General features: G+C 40.8%; 2 protein-coding genes across 8 annotated transcripts; both read left to right on the top strand.

Annotated features, from left to right (window-relative positions):
- Window positions 1–3,246: 3,246 nt before the first annotated feature.
- Window positions 3,247–14,436, top strand: LOC135351979 (receptor-type tyrosine-protein phosphatase S-like). 4 transcript variants are annotated; one of them, XM_064551088.1, is made up of 38 exons: window positions 3,247–3,555; window positions 3,749–3,802; window positions 3,851–4,024; window positions 4,077–4,283; window positions 4,416–4,544; window positions 4,623–4,811; window positions 4,867–4,998; window positions 5,049–5,231; window positions 5,279–5,440; window positions 5,505–5,678; window positions 5,723–5,854; window positions 5,905–6,099; window positions 6,141–6,272; window positions 6,323–6,511; window positions 6,567–6,731; window positions 6,791–6,979; window positions 7,026–7,187; window positions 7,245–7,451; window positions 7,500–7,787; window positions 7,853–8,128; window positions 8,208–8,396; window positions 8,450–8,542; window positions 8,594–8,908; window positions 8,994–9,075; window positions 9,136–9,326; window positions 9,435–9,602; window positions 9,677–9,750; window positions 10,760–10,796; window positions 10,870–11,096; window positions 11,214–11,510; window positions 11,786–11,935; window positions 12,295–12,394; window positions 12,489–12,559; window positions 12,757–12,891; window positions 13,062–13,199; window positions 13,557–13,711; window positions 13,846–13,981; window positions 14,178–14,436. In XM_064551088.1, exons 1-38 carry the CDS (start codon window positions 3,354–3,356, stop codon window positions 14,256–14,258), a joined length of 6,180 nt encoding a protein of 2,059 aa, XP_064407158.1. In that variant the 5' UTR covers window positions 3,247–3,353; the 3' UTR covers window positions 14,259–14,436. The 4 variants fall into 4 exon arrangements, with proteins under 4 accessions (XP_064407158.1, XP_064407152.1, XP_064407145.1 ...); XM_064551082.1 differs by having other exon boundaries at window positions 3,677–3,802; XM_064551075.1 differs by having other exon boundaries at window positions 3,599–3,802; window positions 5,073–5,231.
- A 667-nt stretch (window positions 14,437–15,103) lies between these two features.
- Window positions 15,104–18,354, top strand: LOC135351942 (uncharacterized). 4 transcript variants are annotated; one of them, XM_064551051.1, is made up of 14 exons: window positions 15,104–15,248; window positions 15,312–15,496; window positions 15,554–15,680; window positions 15,737–15,984; window positions 16,038–16,328; window positions 16,377–16,616; window positions 16,739–16,931; window positions 16,987–17,079; window positions 17,130–17,569; window positions 17,626–17,714; window positions 17,762–17,805; window positions 17,868–17,963; window positions 18,086–18,145; window positions 18,197–18,354. In XM_064551051.1, exons 9-14 carry the CDS (start codon window positions 17,528–17,530, stop codon window positions 18,247–18,249), a joined length of 384 nt encoding a protein of 127 aa, XP_064407121.1. In that variant the 5' UTR covers window positions 15,104–15,248; window positions 15,312–15,496; window positions 15,554–15,680; window positions 15,737–15,984; window positions 16,038–16,328; window positions 16,377–16,616; window positions 16,739–16,931; window positions 16,987–17,079; window positions 17,130–17,527; the 3' UTR covers window positions 18,250–18,354. The 4 variants fall into 4 exon arrangements, with proteins under 4 accessions (XP_064407121.1, XP_064407119.1, XP_064407124.1 ...); XM_064551049.1 differs by having other exon boundaries at window positions 15,554–15,984; XM_064551054.1 differs by having other exon boundaries at window positions 15,554–15,984; window positions 16,377–16,931.
- The last annotated feature ends 921 nt before the right edge of the window (window positions 18,355–19,275 follow it).

The raw sequence follows: 19,275 nt of genomic DNA, 5'->3' as shown, positions 1-19,275 counted from the left end.
ACCTAAATTATATGTCTACATGCAGGATAGTCTATCATGCTCATTAGAACTTGACGCTAAGGATTGCACTGGACGTAATTATTAAAGCATGGTTTTCTCAAATCTTCCTTTAATTTGATTTTCTGGTTGAGTCAGGAACTATTGATATAATTATTTTTGCACCTCTAATGCTCGAATTTCTTTTTAATCTCCCTTCGATGGCATCCTTTTTCTTCTGTACGTAACACATGCGCTTTTCTTTCTGGTTGGTTAATGGGTTTCAATTTCACCCACTGACAGATTGTCACGGTATATGTGTATGGTAGTAAGCCTTTATCATTGGGGCGCTCCAATCGTTGGTAGGGATATGCTTGCCTTCCAATATGGGGACGATTATTTTAAGAAACTGGCCTGGCACGTATTACCACAAAACTAAAACTATAAACGTAGTAAACATTGCATAACCATTACGTAATTAACACATTGTACACATTGACAGTTTATGTTGTAACTATATATGCCTGTATACCTCTGATTCAGCACATTATGAGTATTCCTCGCTCACTCTTATATCTTCTTCAATCTCTAGTATTGCAGCATCATCTGCCTACTTCATGATATCGTCCTGCTTATCCATATACCTACATCTATATTGTATAGCTGTAGACTATAATATAATTATACACAACAGGACTTGACTATATAATGAAGATTGTTTGTGTATCATTACTGTGTTGGATCCTGGTATAGAATTTACCTTGTAATGTTATTATTAAGGGGTGTTTCAACAAAATTAATTTTCAGGGTTTCTGTTTACGAATCACTGCTCTTGGAAAGTCAATAAGTTCTAGTCAATTAAAGTAACCTCAGAATTGTAAACTTGGGTATAATTATAATTATAGGTATTAGTTGATACATGCTTGTCTAAGAACAGTATACTGAACATTTTCAGGGTCAAGTTCCGTTTACGAATCACTGCATGCTCTTGGAAAGTCTAAAAAGTTGCTCAGTAAGTTCCCAGTCGATTAAATTAACCCGAGAAGAGTGTATCAACGTATTGGTTGATACCTGCTGGTCTAAAACCAGCACTAAATATACTTTCTGGGTTTCCGTTTACGAAGCACTGCTTTCGGAAAGTCTGAAAAGTTTCTCAGCTAGTTCTTGCTCAGCAAGTTCCAGTCGATTAAAGTAACCTCAGAATTGTAAACTTGAGTATAATTATATCAAATACTGGCTGCATGATATCTGCATGCATGTCTAGACCAGCACTGAATATGTTATTTTTCAGGGTTCCCGTTAACGAACCATAGCTCTCGGAAAGTCAGAAAAGTTGCTCAGCAAGTTCCCAGTCGATTAAAGTAACCTCAGAAGAGTGTATCAACGTATTGGCTGCTACCTGCTTGTCTAAGACCAGCATTAAATATATTTTCTGGGTTCCGTTTACTAAGCACTGCTCTCGGAAAGTCAGAAAAGTTTCTCAGCAACTTCCAGTCGATTAAAGTAACCTCAGAAGAGTATATATCAACATACTGGCTGATATCTGCATGCATGCATGTCTAGACCAGCATGCATTGAATATAATTATTATTTTTCAGGGTTCCTGTTAATGAACCACAGCTCTCGGAAAGTCAGAAAAGTTTCTCAGCAAGTTCCAGTCGATTGAAGTAACCTCAGAAGAGTATAATTATATCAACATACTGGCTGATATCTGCATGCATGTCTATAGACCAGCACTGAATATATTATTTTTCAGGGTTCCCGTTAACGAACCACAGCTCTCGGAAAGTCAGAAAAGTTGCTCAGCAAGTTCCAGTCGATTAAAGTAACCTCAGAATTGAGTATAATTTATATCAAATACTGGCTGATATCTGCATGCATGTCTAGTCCAGCACTGAATATATTATTTTCAGGGTTCCTGTTAACGAATCAGTGCTCTCGGAAAGTCAGAAAAGCTTCTTAGCAAGTTCCAGTCGATTAAAGTAACTTGAGTATTTCAACATAACTTATTGGCTGATACGTGCTTGTCTATATTATATCAGGACTGAACATAATTATTCCAGTTCCCGTTCTCGAATCATGGCTCTCAGAAAGTCAGAAAAGTGGCTCGGCGTGTTTCAGTAGAGCCAAATAACCTCAGGACAATAAATTGGGGAGTATAAAGTAGGAGTTAGGTGACTGGCTGAATTAACACACCTTAAAAAATGATAATGTTAAATTCACACAAAATCTAGCTCTGTGCATGTACAGACATAATTCATTCAGTCATTGTGCATGTAGCTAGCTAGAGTCTAGCCTCGATTCCAAGCCGCTGAGAAAGGCTATTCAAGGGGCTGGAGTCGAGGCTAGCTAGAGTCTACTGCAGACATGTGCAAGTAGCTAGCCATATTATCGAGTCTATACTGCAGACAATGAAGAGAATGAAGAGTCTACTTACCTGACTCTTAAAACTAGGCTGGCCAGCTTTCTACTTACTTACACTGATACTAGTAGAGTGATCAGGCAAGAGCATCTCATTACATCTGCACAAAGTCAAGGGTTAACCTTGGAATGCATTGCCCTGCTACGCCCACTCATTTACTCTTCACTTCCGCTTTTTCCGATTTCTGGCTTTCTGGTCCTACAAGCGCATGCAAATGGCAGAAAACTGCTATTTACCTGTTCTCCTTCTCTTTTATTCATCAATAAGACAGTGATAGACTGCTCATTCTATATACCTAGTTAGCTAGTTATCCAGAAGTTAGCTAGCCAGAGCACTTGAGGCCAGCGGTCACTCACTTTCTCTATCTAACACAAACAGAAAACTATTCCAACTTACCTAAGTTCTCCCGAAGTGATTGGTGACTCTGAAGCATGTCAGTGTGATGTCATCATCCTCAGTTACAAAACGAAGTGCGCTGACATGTCATTGCCTCATGTCCAATACATATTCATCCTATTGGTGTGTGCAGTTAGTTAGAATCAATCTCGTTTTGTTTCGTTTTAGCTGACGATTCAGTATTGACATCTGACAAAATTTGGTATTTTGATCGGCCCAGATTCGAGGCTATCATGATTATGGCTATCTTTCAGATATACATGTAGACGAGACTGTGAGAACAAAAATGTTACTGTTAGTGTACATGTATGTTATATGTGTCTTATCCAGTATAATTTACCACAACCATGCATGACTTCTATAGATATCATTTTATGTTGTCATTGTTTGTTGTTATTATGATCTTTACCATCTGCTCTTGTATTATTATCATTTCATTTTCTGTACTGGAATCAAAATGTTAGCATCAAATATGCAGCTTATTCACTGCATATAGATCACATCTACTGTTTCCATTACTTTCTTAGTTACTTATTACTCGTTGTGTTATGGCATAGATATGATGGTACTTGTAACTAAGAGCATGATTGTGGTGTTGCTATGCGGCACTCTCAGTCAGTGCAGTGCAGCTGGAACAGTCAGCTTTTGCAGTGGTAGTGAATCTCAGATAGTAATGGAGGGAGGCAGTTTGTCAGTCTGTGTGGAGGCTATACTGGACCCTGGAGATAGTGTAGAGGTGGGACTATCAGTCACTCCGGCAGGTAAGCAGTTACTCTGTTAATTTGAATGAATGTATAATTATAGGAGAACTTGATGTTCCTGCAAACACATTGCATCTGAATGACACTACTACTATTGATTGTTGGATGGTTACTGCCACAGACAATGACATTTATGAAACTGATAGTCAGATACTTACACTGAATCTTGTTCTTGTGAACCCAACTCCGTCAGATATTGTACTGACAGATCCAAGTACTGCAACTATCACAGAAATGGATGATGAAGGTGTAATAATGCAAAGTTTTGCCAATTATTAGTTGATACTTTTTGCAGTGGTGATGGTAAAGTTTACAACCTCAGCGGGAGAAAATATAGAAGGTGTTATTCTTGTGGCAGAAGGGCAATCTGTTGAGGTGTGTGTTTCAGTCAGTGGTGCAACCATTAGTGAGAGAGAGGTGGTGGTGCAAGTAGCTACTAGCGAACTGCAAGACGATCCAAAGGCAGCAAGTAAGTAAAATACAGTACAGCTTGTAACATTTTTATGATCCACTATTTACAGCCTCGAACATGGATTATAAACATGTTACAAAGGACGCAACATTAACTTCGAATGAATCACAAGTTTGTATGATTATTATTCGAGCAAGAATAGACCTTATTTATGAGAATAACGAGGTATTTGGTGTGAACCTGTCAATTGATGCCAGTGCTAATCTGAGGGTCAGACTTGGGGCACAGAAAACTGTTTGCATTAGGGATGGGGATAGTAAGTTAGAAATTACAGATTTACTTATCCTCAGTCCCAGGCTGAGTTTTCACTTTTATATTGGAAGGGCATGCAATATAAAAGTGAAAACTTGGGGGCACAAGGTTAAAATATTTCCCTTGCTTCTTACAGGAGCTGTAGTATCGCTAGTGAACACAATAATAATGCAGAATGAAGGAGATGGTGATGTCTCAGTGTGTGCTAGACTAGACTCTCCAGTGGGAGGGACAGAGAAAGAGATATTTATAACACTCAATAGTAGTCAGTTGATCTAGATATCTCGCATGATGCTTCGTCTTCAGATTCACTTTGTCTTGTTATTTTATTTCTTTCACTTAGTTGACTTCACCTTCCCTGCCAACTCTTCTGTGGAAGATACCCAGTGCCTGACTATCAAAGTTACTATTGACAATGTGTACCAAAGAAGTCCAGTGTTGATGCAGACTGTTACCCTCAGCAAAATGGATGATCAAGAAAGATTGTATCTGACAAACACAGTGACAATGGTTACTATCAACGATGATGATGGTGAGACTGTGACGTTGAAGAGGTTACATTATTTACTATGATATTATTGCTGTAGATGCTGTTATCTCCATGGTCAATGATACCGTGACAACTACCGAGGGTGGTGTGGCTTATGTGTGTGCTAATTTGGTCAGTCCATCTGGTGGAACAAGTGTACCCATCACTGTTGTGTTTGTTTGGAGTGGAGGTATGTAAACTATATACTGTTGTCTTTGTGTGATTGCTCTAATTATGTAGAATCAAGCATTGAAACCTTCTCAGCTAACTCAAACCCAAACACTGAGGTGTGTATGCAACTGACAGTGGCAGATGATGATATATACGGGACGTCTCCAGTTGCTGTTATGATAAGCAATTTCAACTCAAGAGTGTCTGTTGGAACAAGAAACCAAACCATAATAACAGTCAGGGATGATGATGGTATGAGTGTCATGTGTGTGTATGAGTTGCTAGTTTATCCACTGCAGATGTCACAATTGAAATGAAGAATGAAACTTTGGACCAAAATGAAGGAGATGGTGGTGTCACTGTCTGTGCAATACTCACTGGGCCCCCAGGTGGTCTAGAACAATCAGTCACTGTCCAGTTCACTGCTCCAGCAAACCTATCTCCTAATGGACAACAGACACGTATGTTTGGGAATACACTCTTGTTAACTAAATGCATGGATTATGCTCTATTGTACACACATAGTAACCTTCCCTAGTGGAGCTACTGAACGATGCATCACTTACACTGACCCTGTGAACGATGATGAACTGTTTGAGACCACAAGTCCCCTTGCATCATTTATTGTGACATTGAGTGATAACCAGGATCGTGTTACTGCCACTGGTATCACCATAATCAATGTGTACGATGATGATGGTGAGATTATTGTGAATTGAAGAAATTGCATTACACTCACGTAGATGCTGTTGTCTCCATTGTCACTCCTACCATGACAACTATCGAGGGTGGTGTGGTTGCTGTGTGTGCTAATCTGGACAGTCCATCTGGTGGAACAAGTGTACCCATTACTGTTGTGTTTACTTGGAGTGGAGGTGTGTAAACTATATACTGTTGTCTTTGTGTGATTGCTCTAATTACGTAGGATCGGACTCTTCAATCTTCTCAGCTAACTCAAACGCAAACACTCGGGCGTGTATATGGCTGACAGTGGCAGATGATGATATATACGGGACGTCTCCAATACCAGTCACTGTTGTGTTAAACATTTCTAGTCCTATCTCAAGAGTGTCTGTTGGAAATATTGGTCAAACCATAATAACAGTCAGGGATGATGATGGTGAGACTAATTAAAGAGATTGAATATTATTATTGCTATAGATGCTGTTGTCTCCATGGTCAATGATACCATGACAACTACCGAGGGTGGTGTGGCTAATGTGTGTGCTAATCTGGTCAGTCCATCTGGTGGAACAAGTGTACCCATCACTGTTGTGTTTGTTTGGAGTGGAGGTATGTAAACTATATACTGTTGTCTTTGTGTGATTGCTCTAATTACGTAGGAGGATTGGACTCTGCAATCTTCTCGGCTAACTCAAACACTCGGGCGTGCATACAACTGACAGTGGCAGATGATGATATATACGGGACGTCTCCAATACCAGTGTACACTGTTATGATAAGAAATTTCAACTTAAGAGTCACTATTGGAACAATTAGCCAAACCATAATAACTGTCAGGGATGATGATGGTATGAGTGTGATGCGTGGTGTATAAGTTGCTATTTTAGTTAGCTAGTACTGCAGATGTCACCATTGAAATAAAGAATGAAACTCTAAACCAAAATGAAGAAGATGGTGATGTAACCGTCTGTGCAATACTCACTGGGCCCCCAGGTGGTCTAAGACAATCAGTCACTGTACAGTTCACTGCTCCAGCAACTGTCCTAATTCTTAATGGAAAACAGACAAGTATGTTTTGCTATACACACTCTTGTTAACTAAACACATTATGCTCTACACACATACAGATGATGTAACCTTCCCCAGTGGAGCTAAATTTTTCTCTGAACAATGCATCACTTACACTGACCCTGTGAGGGATGATGAACTGTTTGAGACCACAAGTCCCCTTGCATCATTTACTGTGACATTGAGTGATAACCAGGATTGTGTTACTGCCACTGGTACCACCACAATCAACGTGTACGACGATGATAGTGAGAATTAAACTCAGCTGTAAACAATCCATGACTTATTTGTTAGATCCTGTGTTGGCTCTATCACAATTGTCTTACACCTTTGCCGAAGCTACGAAGGAGACTGGAGAGATCTGTGTTATGTTTGAGGGTCCATCTGGAGGACTGGCAACTGGAACACTTGAAGTGCTGTTCACTATTGACACAGGGAATATCAATAGACCAGCAAGTTAGTGTGCACGGTGCAATAGTTTAAAGCTGCTTTTCATGTTTCTTTCTCACATAGCTCCACAAGTTGATTTTACTACAAGTTCTCTTATGCAAACAAGGCAGTTTTTAACTATTGGAGAGTCCAGATGTATCTCAGTGACAATAGTTGATGACGTCACCGCTGATCCTGGTGAATTATTTCGAGTTCTATTAACTTCTCCAAACAATCGAATTACGTTTAGAGGTGGAGCGGTTGCTATAGTAATAATCGACAATGATGATGGTAAACAAAATAGTGAATTTTATATTTAATTTTTTTGTATCCTTGTAGTGCTGCCGGGTCCAACTAACCTCAGAAATTCTACAACAGAACCCAAAAGTGTGATATTGATGTGGGACCCTCCTGATACCACTTCGATTACTGTAGCACTAATTGGGTACAGCGTACAAGTGACAGGGACCAGTGGTTTCCCATCAATGTCACATACTACAAATTCTTCCTTCATTGTCATCAACAACCTTTTTCCTTACCAACAATACCAGTTCTCTGTCAGTGCTATTTATGAGGAAGACAACATTGGGGAAATTGTTTCAATTGTTGTAAGAACAAGACAAGAGGGTATGTCGTCAAACACATAATTATTATTGATCTTTGATACTTGTAATATAATTCTTTTTTTGTAGCTCCTGGAATACTAACTGCTCCAACAGCCACTTCCACGGCAACCACCCTCACCCTCTCCTGGGATCCACCAGCTGAACCTAATGGAGTCATCATCACCTACACACTGTATGTGGACTACCTCAATGGTACCATCACAAACATTCCTACTCCATCTGCATCATTCCTATTATCTCCCCTGAGCCCCTATCAAACTATATCAGTGCAAGTATCAGCCAGTACTTCAGTTGGTGAGGGACCAAGAACAAACTCTACTAGGTTCACTACAGCTGAGGCCAGTGAGTTTACACAATGCATGCAGTCTCATGCATGTAGTATAGATATACTTATGTCATGCGATAAAAACTTTTCCTTCAGAGTCTGGCCCAGTTGGTGATCTAAATGTCCTAAGAGTGAATAAAACCACCTTCACTGTCAACTGGGTTGCGCCTGCCGAGGTCAATGGAGTGTTACTAACATACACCATCAGGACCAACGAGGAAGGAAGCAGCTCAGCAGATACAGAGTACAATACTTTAGCTACCTTGTTCACCATACATGAATTAGGTAAACTGATAGTCAGTGTCCTAGTATAGTGCATCACCCCCCTCCACCTACAGCCCCCTATACTCCCTATGTGGTATCAGTGGCTGCCATCAATGGCGCCGGTATTGGAGAGCCTGTCAGTGTTGTAGAATTCACTGCTGAAGGAGGTAAGATTTTAATATTTTATCATCAATTTTAAGTTCTAACATTTTGCACAGTTCCTCTAATCCATCCTCGAGATATTGGTTCTACTCGACTGAATGGAACAGCTGTGAGGGTGTCATGGAGACCACTCAGTCGCTCAGAGGCTAGAGGCTTCATCACTAACTACACCATCACCTACTGGAGAGTTGGTTCTAATACTGCAAATGCTATTACCATTACTGTATCTGGGGAAGACGCCAGCTCTGCTACAATTATTAATCTCGACCCAAACTCTGATTACTACTTTACTGTGTCAGCTGGTACAGTACAGGGAGTGAGCAATGTCAGTGCTGCCATTGTTATACCAACACAGTCATCAGGGAATCAACGTAGGTGGAAGTATAATTATGTACTTAATCTCCGTTAATAAAAATAAAATTAATCAAACTTCTTTTAATAATGTTTTTTTTACAGCAATGGTAGGAGTGGGAGGAATTGCTGCAGGACTGATCATGGTCGTAGTTCTACTGACAATCATAGTCTGCATTGTTTGCATGTAAGTTTTTGTCATGATACATTTTTAGTTAAAAGTATAAATTGCAGTATATATTCTTAGAGTTAGAAGGAGACAACACAGTGAATTTGCACCTAAACAGAAGCTAATGAAACATGCCCCTCCACCAAAACCAATTCGGAGTCCTGACACTTATCCACTCCATGGGAAGGATATAGAATCTCAAGGAGAGCTGCACAAAGAAGAAGTGGAAGTGGAAGTGGAAGTGGATACGGCCTTCTATAACAGTGAAGGTGATTTTAACCAAATCAGAGCCTTCATTGTTTTTGTTTCAAAATTGGTGAATATATCTTCCCCCAATCTCTCCCCCACTTATTTTAGTGCATGACTTTCTCTTGCAGACATCGCAGTGACTGATTTTGCCGGTCATGTCAGAGAGCTGCACAAAGATGATGACACAGACTTTGAGAGTGAATATCGCTCTATCAAGAATGGAAATCACTCGTGGAATGTGGCACAGCTGCCCGAGAACAAGTTCAAGAAGAACAGATTCACAAACATATTCCCCTGTAAGCAATAACATGTTACATAGTAAATTGAATGTTATCACAATGACATAATTATTTCAACTGTTGTGCACTAGATGACCACTGTAGAGTCAAGCTGCAGTCAACAGATGTACCTGGCTCTGACTATATCAATGCTAGCTGGATTAAGGTATAAAGATATATATCACCAAACACACACCTTTCCAGAGGCGTAGGAAGATTTTTACAAGGGGGGGGGCTCATAGAACATGCATGCTGTAGCTAAGCTAGCTCAACAGTTCAAGCTAAATAGTGCTTTCCAACAAGTGGGGGCTCCAGCCCCTGGAGCCATCCCACTTCTAGCCTCGATTCCAGCCGCGAAGAAAAAGGCGGCCTGGTATACCTTGTATGCGCATGCGCGTACATTACCCCAAAAAGGGGGTAATCCGTGTATTTGTGGATACTGTCAATAAAATAAACCGTATACTATTTGTATTCTGAAGTTACAGTCCGTTAATTTAGAAGTATTGTGCAAAAATGACTGAGTTCTTACGCCCTTTGTTGTATCAAGCCAAGTCTCTACTTAACGACACCTACACTGTAAGGCTACAGATGTTATAGGAAAGGCATGCATGATGTGTTCCTGTGGGTCCCCCTGATGAGGCTGTGGTAATATGGACCAGGCAAGTTTTCTGTTACCAAATCTGAAGTCATTGCTGAAGATAAAGAAGCTAATGATCACTCCTGAAAGCTTTTAATAAGCTTTAACTCGACACTCAGGAAGTTATTCACTCAAGATCTACTGATGTATTAAAGAGTCCACCACCCTTCCTAGCTGGCAGCTCTAGCTGTCTGGGAGGCTTTCTTGAACTGTCTCTTTGATAAACAGAGCTAGAAGAAGCAACACTGCTGCAGCATAATAATTATTCTACTTCGATTAATAGTGTCTCTGAAAGCTCCCATTGCATGTGGTCACATTGCATACGTATTCTTCCTTTTTGTAACTTTGTCCGGTTTTTTACACTTTGTATGATGAAATTGCTGTCAATTATTTCGCGCATGCACCTACAAGGTATACCAGGCCGCCTTTCTCTTCGCGGCCTGGAATCGAGGCTCCCCCACTTCCTACGCCACTGCTTTTATGTCAGTTTTAATTTGCAAATGTTTATTCTTTCACTTTATACCACTCACTCAAACAGGGCTACAGGAATGATAATGCTTACGTTGCTGCACAAGGTATATGTCAAGATAATTATTTGCTCTGTATACTTAACGTTTGATTCTTCCGTATAATTATATGTATACGTAGGTCCAATGGCTGCAACTATCAACGATTTCTGGCGCATGATTTGGGAGAATAAGCTCCCTACGATTGTCATGGTGACCAAACTGGTTGAGAGCTCCAGAGAAAAGTGTGCCAGATATTGGCCCAGTGCTACCGGGGAGAAAATGGAAGTTGGGCCGAATATTTTCATTCTTCTGAAGGAGATCAAATTGTTCACTGACTACGAGATCAGGATCATGTCAATAACGAATGTAAGTAATGAAATCAAATGAACAACAGACAGTATTGACAATAATACATGTACACTGCCAAATTGTTAATTTTCAAGTTGATTATTAGATTTCGATTTTCCATTCTCATGCATACAGGCGTCGGAGCTTGGCTCCAGTCCGTTCCTAGTTACCCACTTCTACTACCTAGGTTGGCCCGACCACGGCGTTCCACAATATGCCACTTCTCTCCTCGGCTACCTGAGGCGGGTACGCAAGACCCATCCTGTATCCGGGCCCCCCCTCCTGGTCCACTGCAGCGCAGGGGTCGGGCGTACGGGTACGTTCATCGTACTGGATGCCATGCTCCAGCGCATCCAGGAGGAGAGAGTGGTGAACGTGTACCAGTTCGTGTGGGAACTGCGGGAGAGACGATGTCTGATGGTGCAGACTAAGGTGAGCTATATAGGTAGAATTATAGTATAGCTAAGCAAAAAGGTATAGCCATCCTCTTCTGAATAAAGCATTGCTCTAATGGATGTACGCAGAATATTGTGTGCATATTAATTAGATTACTCTTCTAAGTCAGTGAGTGAAGTGTGCATACACGTCATACGTACAAAGCAATTCCCAAGTATTGTGCACGCTATAGACACATGCACCAGCGCATGTATTGGTATTTGCACAGTTGCAATACTTTAATTTCTCTCTCTCTCTCTTTGTGGTTATAGTCCCAGTACATGTTTATCCACGATGCTCTGGATGAGCTAATAACGTGTGGGAACACTGAGATAGCTGCTCACAACCTCAACATTGCCACCCACCATCTGGGCACAATAGCCCCAGGGAAATCACTGTCCGGATACGAGGAGCAGTTTCAGGTACTGCACTGCACAGTTAATAGCTACACCTGGTGCATGACTGTGAAAAGTCATTGGCAAGTATGCATGCATGGTATTGCAAAAATATTATTAGAAACATTCGTCTATAAGCTTTTGATTGATGATACTATGTGATACTACACCTAATTGAGTGCCCTGCATGTGCACAAACACCATTTGTAAGCTATCCTATATAGGCTCTATATCAATGCAGCACTCTGCAGTCAGTTATCACAACAATACCATTTATGGTAATACTTATAGCTACGTGTAAACCAAGCAAGCTTTAGCTGTACACACTCTGTTTTGTGTATAATTATGTAGCACTGTAAACTAACTACAATATCTGTTGCATGCAGCTACTGGAACAAGTCAGCAGGAAGCCATCACAACAGGACAGAGACATCATTGCCAGCCAAGAAGTGGAGAGCAAGAACCGTTACCATGACAAGTTCCCATGTAATATGATTACTATAAAAAATGGGAATAGTATATATTAGACTATAAAATTATAATTATAGCTACAATCCTTAATTTTCATTCTACTCCACAGATGATGTTCATCGACCCAAGCTCATGGGAAGCTCCAAACAGGACCAGTACATCAATGCCAGCTTTATAGACGTGAGTGCCACAATCAATAAAATCCACACCTCGGAGTCCTGCATGTATACATACGTACTTTAAATGCATGCACGTATACTAAGTCTATATGTATGCATGCAGAGAAATCTTGTAAACTTGTCTAGTTCCAACCTCTCCACCTCTTCTCTCTCTCACTAAGTTGTTCTAACCTCCCCCCCTCTCTAACTATTACACAGGGCTACAAACACAGGAGGTGCTTTGTAGTCACACAGGCTCCCCTGGACAACACAGTACTTGACTTTTGGAAGATGGCCAAGAATCTTGGGAGCAGGACAATCGTGTTGCTATGCGACCTGACTGAAAATGGAAAGGTATACGTATATACACAAAAACATTTCACGGATTAATGGTGTTTTGAACTAGTTGTTTAGTCAACTAATGTGGCTAATGTTTTTAGAGTGCAATATTGTTTGTTTGTAGACAAGTAAGCGATTTATATACTGTGAATTAAAACTGTATAATATTCAACCCACAACTGTAGGACATGTGTACGCAGTACTGGCCGGATAAGGTCGACGGAGAGGTCACTTATGGCAAGATAACTATCAAACTGCTCTCGGAAAAATGCGAGAAAGAAATCGTCGTGAGAAAACTGGAGATATCTCAAACTATGAAAGTGGTGAGACATACAATCTGCAAGGATTGTATTATAGAGGGTACATTTGGCATGCAGATCAATGTTTTGATGTTTCTAAAAGTATTAGGCTTTTGGCTTGCTGCTTACATCACAGTTACTATATCATTATAATTATCATAAATTAGCTCATTGCAGGAACGTAGCAATGATGTATAGGTGATTGCTTATTATAGTGTATACTCCTATATATAGCTGTCGGAACTAAGATCTGTTTTTATTTATCCCATGCTCAGTTTTTGTTAGTGATGTCCTGTTGTTTGTTCACAGTCATAATTCTACCACCCACTCACTTCCACCTCCACACCTCCACCAACTCACCTCAACCCACACATTATTTAGACTGGCCGTGACTGTTACGTGCTGACTATGTTTCATTGCATGACGTGGAATGAGAATGGGACCCCGCCGGCACCGGAACCGGTTATACACCTGAATGAGCTTGTGGTCAATAATCAGAAATCGACAGGCAACAAACCTATCACTGTTATGTGCAAGTACGTCGACCATGCATAATTATAGAGTGACCATTTTCAAAACCAAAGAGATGCATGTTTAGAAGATTGATGATTTGGGTGAATGCAAAGGAAGCACATTCAAAAATGCTTTTATGATAAATGCCCCCATGCAGTGATGGGTGTGGTCGATCTGGCACTTTCCTGAGTGTGTACTCCACCATCGATAGGTTCAAAGTTGAGGCGGTGGTGGATGTGTTTCAGTGCGTGAAGTCAGCACGTATTCAGAGGATGGCATTGATGGCCAATACGGTGAGTACAGCTGAGTTAGCAATTTAGATTTATATAATCGTATTGTGGAGTCACTATATATCTTATGCACCTCCACCCCTCCACTAGCTGGCATACATGAACGCACCCCCATCTCACCCTTCCACACATGCACATATGCACATCCTCCCCACCCCCTCCTCCACACACACCCCACCCACTCCACACACACACACAGAAGCAGTACATACTTGTGCATGAGGTTCTCAAGAATTACATGAACTCATTTGATCAATACGCCATCTTTACAGTACAGTAAATATCAGAGACTGTAGCTATACCCATGGCCATGCAACAATAAATATTATAATTATGTGTCTGTCAATTCATTGAACACATCATAGATGAACACTTTAGATTAAAAATGTGTGTAAATTAATTTATATATGATTATTGAAAATGAAAACTGCAATTTTGATTGTTTGATCTTTACCATCTTGTTCCTGAATGATGTATAATTGTGTTATTTAGTCACAGCAAATTCATTTTCCATACAGTACCGGAACTTAATGGAAAACTATCGTATCCGTTGATTTAACTGCATAGATCACATCTACTGTGTCCATTATTTGCTACTATATTATACTCGTTGTGTTATGGTACCATAGATAAGATGGCACTCGTAACTCAGAGTGTGATTGTGGTGTTGCTATGCGGCGCTCTCAGTCAGTGCAGAGCAGCTGGAACAGTCAGCTTTAGCAGTGGAAGTGAATCTCAGATAGTATGGAGGGAGCCAGTGTGTCAGTCTATGTGATGGCGACACTGAACCCTGGAGATAGTGTAGAGGTGGGACTATCAGTCACTCCGGCAGGTAAGCAGTTACTCTGTTAATTTGAATGAATGTATAATTATAGGAGAACTTGATGTTCCTGCAAACACATTGCATATCTGACTGACACTACTACTACTGCCCTGGATAATTACTGGATGGTTACTGCCACAGATGATGACATTTATGAAGTGGATAGTCAGATATTTACACTGAATCTTGCTCTTGTGAACCCAACTTCATTAGATATTGTGCTGACAGATACAGTACTGCATGATGAAGGTATTGAAACATTTTCATATGCTTGGCTTGATAGTTGATGGGGTTGCATCATATAGATGCTGTTGCTTCCATGGTCACTGCTACCATAACAACTATTGAGGTTGGTGTGGTTGCTGTGTGTGCTAATCTGGACAGTCCATCTGGTGGAACAAGTGTACCCATCACTGTTGTGTTTACTTGGAGTGGACAACAGACACGGTATACGTTTGGAAGTATTAACTAAATAATAGATTATGCTCTATTGTGCACACATAATTATAGTAACCTTCCAAAGTGGAGCTGTACTTCTCTCTGAACGATGCATCACTTACACTGACCCTGTGAGCGATGATGAACTGTTTGAGACTACAAGTCCACTTGCGTCATTCATTGTGACATTGAGTGCTAACCAGGATCGTGTTACTGCCACTGGTACCACCACAATCAACGTGTATGATGATGATATAGTGAGATTAAATATCACTAAATTAATTGTTGGCTTGATTGACATGATGTATGTACAGATGCTGTGTTGGCTCTACAAATGACATCATACAACTTAAAAAGAAGCAACCAGCGAGACTGTGTGATACTTGTGGCGCCATTTCTCACCATTAGCACAACTAATGTTTTAAGCCCAGCAAGTTAATAGTAAAATTCCATAATTAAGCATGAGACAGCACCAATCACTGTATTTCCTTGCACAGCTCGTGATGTTGACTTCACTGTTGATGATCAGCTAGTACATAATACAAGATTGGTCAGTCCTGTTTGTATCACCGTGACAATATATAGTTGATGACACAATAACCGTGACAATATATATAGTTGATGACACAATAACCAACTCTGGAGAATCATTCAGAGTTCAAATAGCCATGCACTTCGAATACAGACAGAGTTTCTTTCAGTAATGGCGTCTCGGAAACAATCATCAATATCATCAATGATGATGGTAATCTTGATATGTATATATAATCACTGCACGTAACTGTGATTGTATTATAGTTTTGCCTGCTCCAACAAACCTAAGAAGTATCAGTACAGCCTCGACTAGTGACATTGGCCTGGGATGCTCCTGACAGTAGTTCATTTTCCATAGCCATGATTAGCTCAGTATACTTTAATGTGGAACAGTGTGCAAAGAACAGTGACGTCTGTTCAGCTCCAATATACTATACGCCATGCAGTTGGTCCCATTTCAAGAGTATCAATTTTCTGTACGTATTATACATGCCAATTTTGTGGATGGGGGTAGGAGTGACTCTGTTTCCATCAACATTAGAACACCGGAGGATGGTAAGGCAAAGCTACTTATATAACAGTTTATTCTCATACTTTTTATAGTTCGAGGAAGTCCACCTGCTATGCTGATGGCTTCACCCACGGCCACCACCCTCACCCTCTCCTGGGATTCATCAACTGAACCTAATGGAGTCATCATCACCTACACACTGTATATGTGGACTACCTCAATGGAATCACAACAAACATCATTACTACATCCGAACAGTTCACCATATCACATCTTTTGAGCCCCTATCAAAGCATAATTATCAGCGCAAGTATCAGCCAGTACTTCAGTTGGTGAGGGACCAAGAACACTCAGTATGAACTTCACTACAGCTGAGGCCAGTGCATGAGTTCATACAATGCATGCAGTCTCATATAGCATACCCTTAATGGCATGTGATAAACCATTCCTTCAGAATCTGGCCTAGTTGGTAGCCTGAGAGTCTTAAGAGTGAATGAAACTACCCTCACTGTTAACTGGATTGTGCCTGGTGAGGTTAATGGAGTGTTACTAACATACACCATCAGGACCAGTGAGGAAGGAAGCAGCTCAGCAGATACAGAGTACATGCAACACTTCAGCTACCTTGTTCTCTATACATGAATTAGGTAAACTGATCAGTGTCCTAGTATAGTGCATCACCCCCCCCCCCTCCACCTACAGCTCCCTATACTCCCTATGTGGTATCAGTGGCTGCCATCAATGGCGCCGGTTTTGGAGTGGCTGTCAGTGTTGTAGAATTCACTGCTGAAGGAAGTAAGATTTTTCCGCAACAATTCAAATCCTATAATTTTGTATACACACAGTTCCTCCATTCCATCCTTGAGATATTGGTTCCACTCGACTGAATGGAACAGCTATGCGGGTGTCATGGAGACCACTCAGTCGCTCAGAGGCTAGAGGCTTCATCACTAACTACACCCTCACCTACTGGAGAGTTGGCTCTAATGCTGCGAATGCTAGTACCATTACTGTATCTGGGGAAGACGCCAGCTCTGCTATAATTATTAATCTGGACCCAAACTCTGATTACTACTTTACAGTGTCAACTGGTACAGTACAGGGAGTGGGCAAGTCGATACCAGGTTCACTGTTCACTTCCCTGATGAAGTGCGGCCTCGTATCGAGGCTATAGTAAGGCAATAGATGACTTCCATAAAATTTGCTGATCTTTCCTTGATGTACTTGGTCAAAAAATTGTTGAATGCCAGTGTTGCCATGGTTATACCCACACAGTCATCAGGGAGTAAGTGTGTATGAGTGTATATAAAATTATATGGATAATACAAATCCTATTTACAGCAATGGTGGCAGTCATTGCTGGGGCTAGCTGTTGTAGGACTGATTGTTTCCGGGGTTCTACTGACAATCATAGTCTGCATTGTTTGCATGTAAGTTTCAATAATATTTATTTGTCAAAACCTAACTAAATCTTCAGAATTACAAGAAGACAACACGATGGGCCTAAACAGAAAAGTGTATGTAAGTATAGCTACACTGAATAGTGTGTGTTCTTATATACCAACTACATATCACATGCACAGCAAGGAATCCAGCATATGGTATGTCAGTTAGACAAGCTCCTAATGATGCAGTCAACGTCCAGTCAAATGATGAGCACACATATGAACATGTACGAGGTAAGTTGCATGATACTAATGGCTAGTGTATAGCTACTTGTCCGCATTACGTATCACACTGTGCATGCGCGCGCGCGCGCGCGTGTGTGTGTGTGTGTGTACATATTATGGCTATCCTTCAGAAATACATGTAGATGAGGTGATTTACGAAACTATTGATCCTGACAGAAACAGCAGTGAAGGTTTGTGTGCCAATAGTTTTGTTATTCCCAGTAATTACTATAATACTACAGGTAGAGTAGTTATGGTATCCAGCAATGCAGCCTCCTACAGAGTGAGATTGTGATGTCATAGAACACAAATGTAACTGTATACGTGTCAATCAGTGTATGCTGATAAGTTTATTAGTATTTTTTTGTACAGTCATTTTAATATCAGATAGTTGTGTTGGTTTTATTTTTACACACCGTTGGGTGTTTGCATTTGAGTTAGCCGAGAGAAGGTGCAGTGCCCAATCCTACAATTACCGCTCTATACATGAATTAGGTATAGCAGATAGTCAGTGTCCTAGTATAGTGCATCACCCCCCCCCTTCCACACCTACAACCCCCTACATTCCGGGATCCCTGCACGGTATCAGTAGCTGCCATCAATGGCGCTGATGCTGGAGAGCCTGTCAGTGTTGTAGAATTCACTGCTGAAGGATGTAAGTATTCCCCCTCAAGCCTGCAACAATTCAAATCCTATCATTTTATACACTCATGCACACAGTTCCCATATCTCCTCCTCGAGATATTGGTTCCACTCAACTGAATGGAACAGCTGTCCGGGTGTCATGGAGACCATTCACTCGCTCAGAGCATAGATAGTAGAGGAGTATGGAGCGCCATAGAGGACAAAATTTATGTCTAAGAATTGTACATCATCGACCTGATGTTTGATGTCAATGTCGATGATCAAAGTCGTGATAGAGTAAGTCGCCAAACTCCCTTGTCATAGGCGCGAGTGACTCCCCCAAATAATGACTCCCGGTCACTCCTACCTAGTCATCAGTGACCCCCGGTCACTCATGCCTAGGAATAAATGACTCCCCCGGAAACTAACTCCTAGTCACGAATGACTCCCCCCTGGAAAAAATGACTCACTCACAAATTGAGATTTCAGCGCATCAAGGGCTACTAAGCACATCCTCAAAAGACTGCTGCCCATGCAGTGACTATACTTAACTAGTCTATTATACAATCAAGTTCATCACTGTTATCTATGAGAGGCCTGTCAGCAATATAATTTTGAAACAACAACATCCATCACAATAATTATTACAGTGCACATGAAAAACAAAAATAACACAGTGCAAATAATTATTATATAT

Source organism: Halichondria panicea, chromosome 1 (assembly GCF_963675165.1).
Source record: "Halichondria panicea chromosome 1, odHalPani1.1, whole genome shotgun sequence".
In the NCBI taxonomy this organism is placed as follows: domain Eukaryota; kingdom Metazoa; phylum Porifera; class Demospongiae; order Suberitida; family Halichondriidae; genus Halichondria; species Halichondria panicea.
Note: the sequence above shows the minus strand (reverse complement) of the source record. Positions and strands in the feature narration are given on the sequence as shown.

Coding starts and splice junctions, on each gene's coding strand:
- LOC135351979 (XM_064551067.1), top strand. CDS start 3,354: ATGATGGTACTTGTAACTAAGAGCATGATTGTGGTGTTGCTATGCGGC. Junction 7,788..7,852: donor TGTAAGAACAAGACAAGAGG/GTATGTCGTCAA, acceptor CTTTTTTTGTAG/CTCCTGGAATACTAACTGCT. Junction 9,327..9,434: donor GGCCTTCTATAACAGTGAAG/GTGATTTTAACC, acceptor TTTCTCTTGCAG/ACATCGCAGTGACTGATTTT.
- LOC135351942 (XM_064551051.1), top strand. CDS start 17,528: ATGCCAGTGTTGCCATGGTTATACCCACACAGTCATCAGGGA. Junction 17,570..17,625: donor ACCCACACAGTCATCAGGGA/GTAAGTGTGTAT, acceptor TCCTATTTACAG/CAATGGTGGCAGTCATTGCT. Junction 17,806..17,867: donor GCCTAAACAGAAAAGTGTAT/GTAAGTATAGCT, acceptor TCACATGCACAG/CAAGGAATCCAGCATATGGT.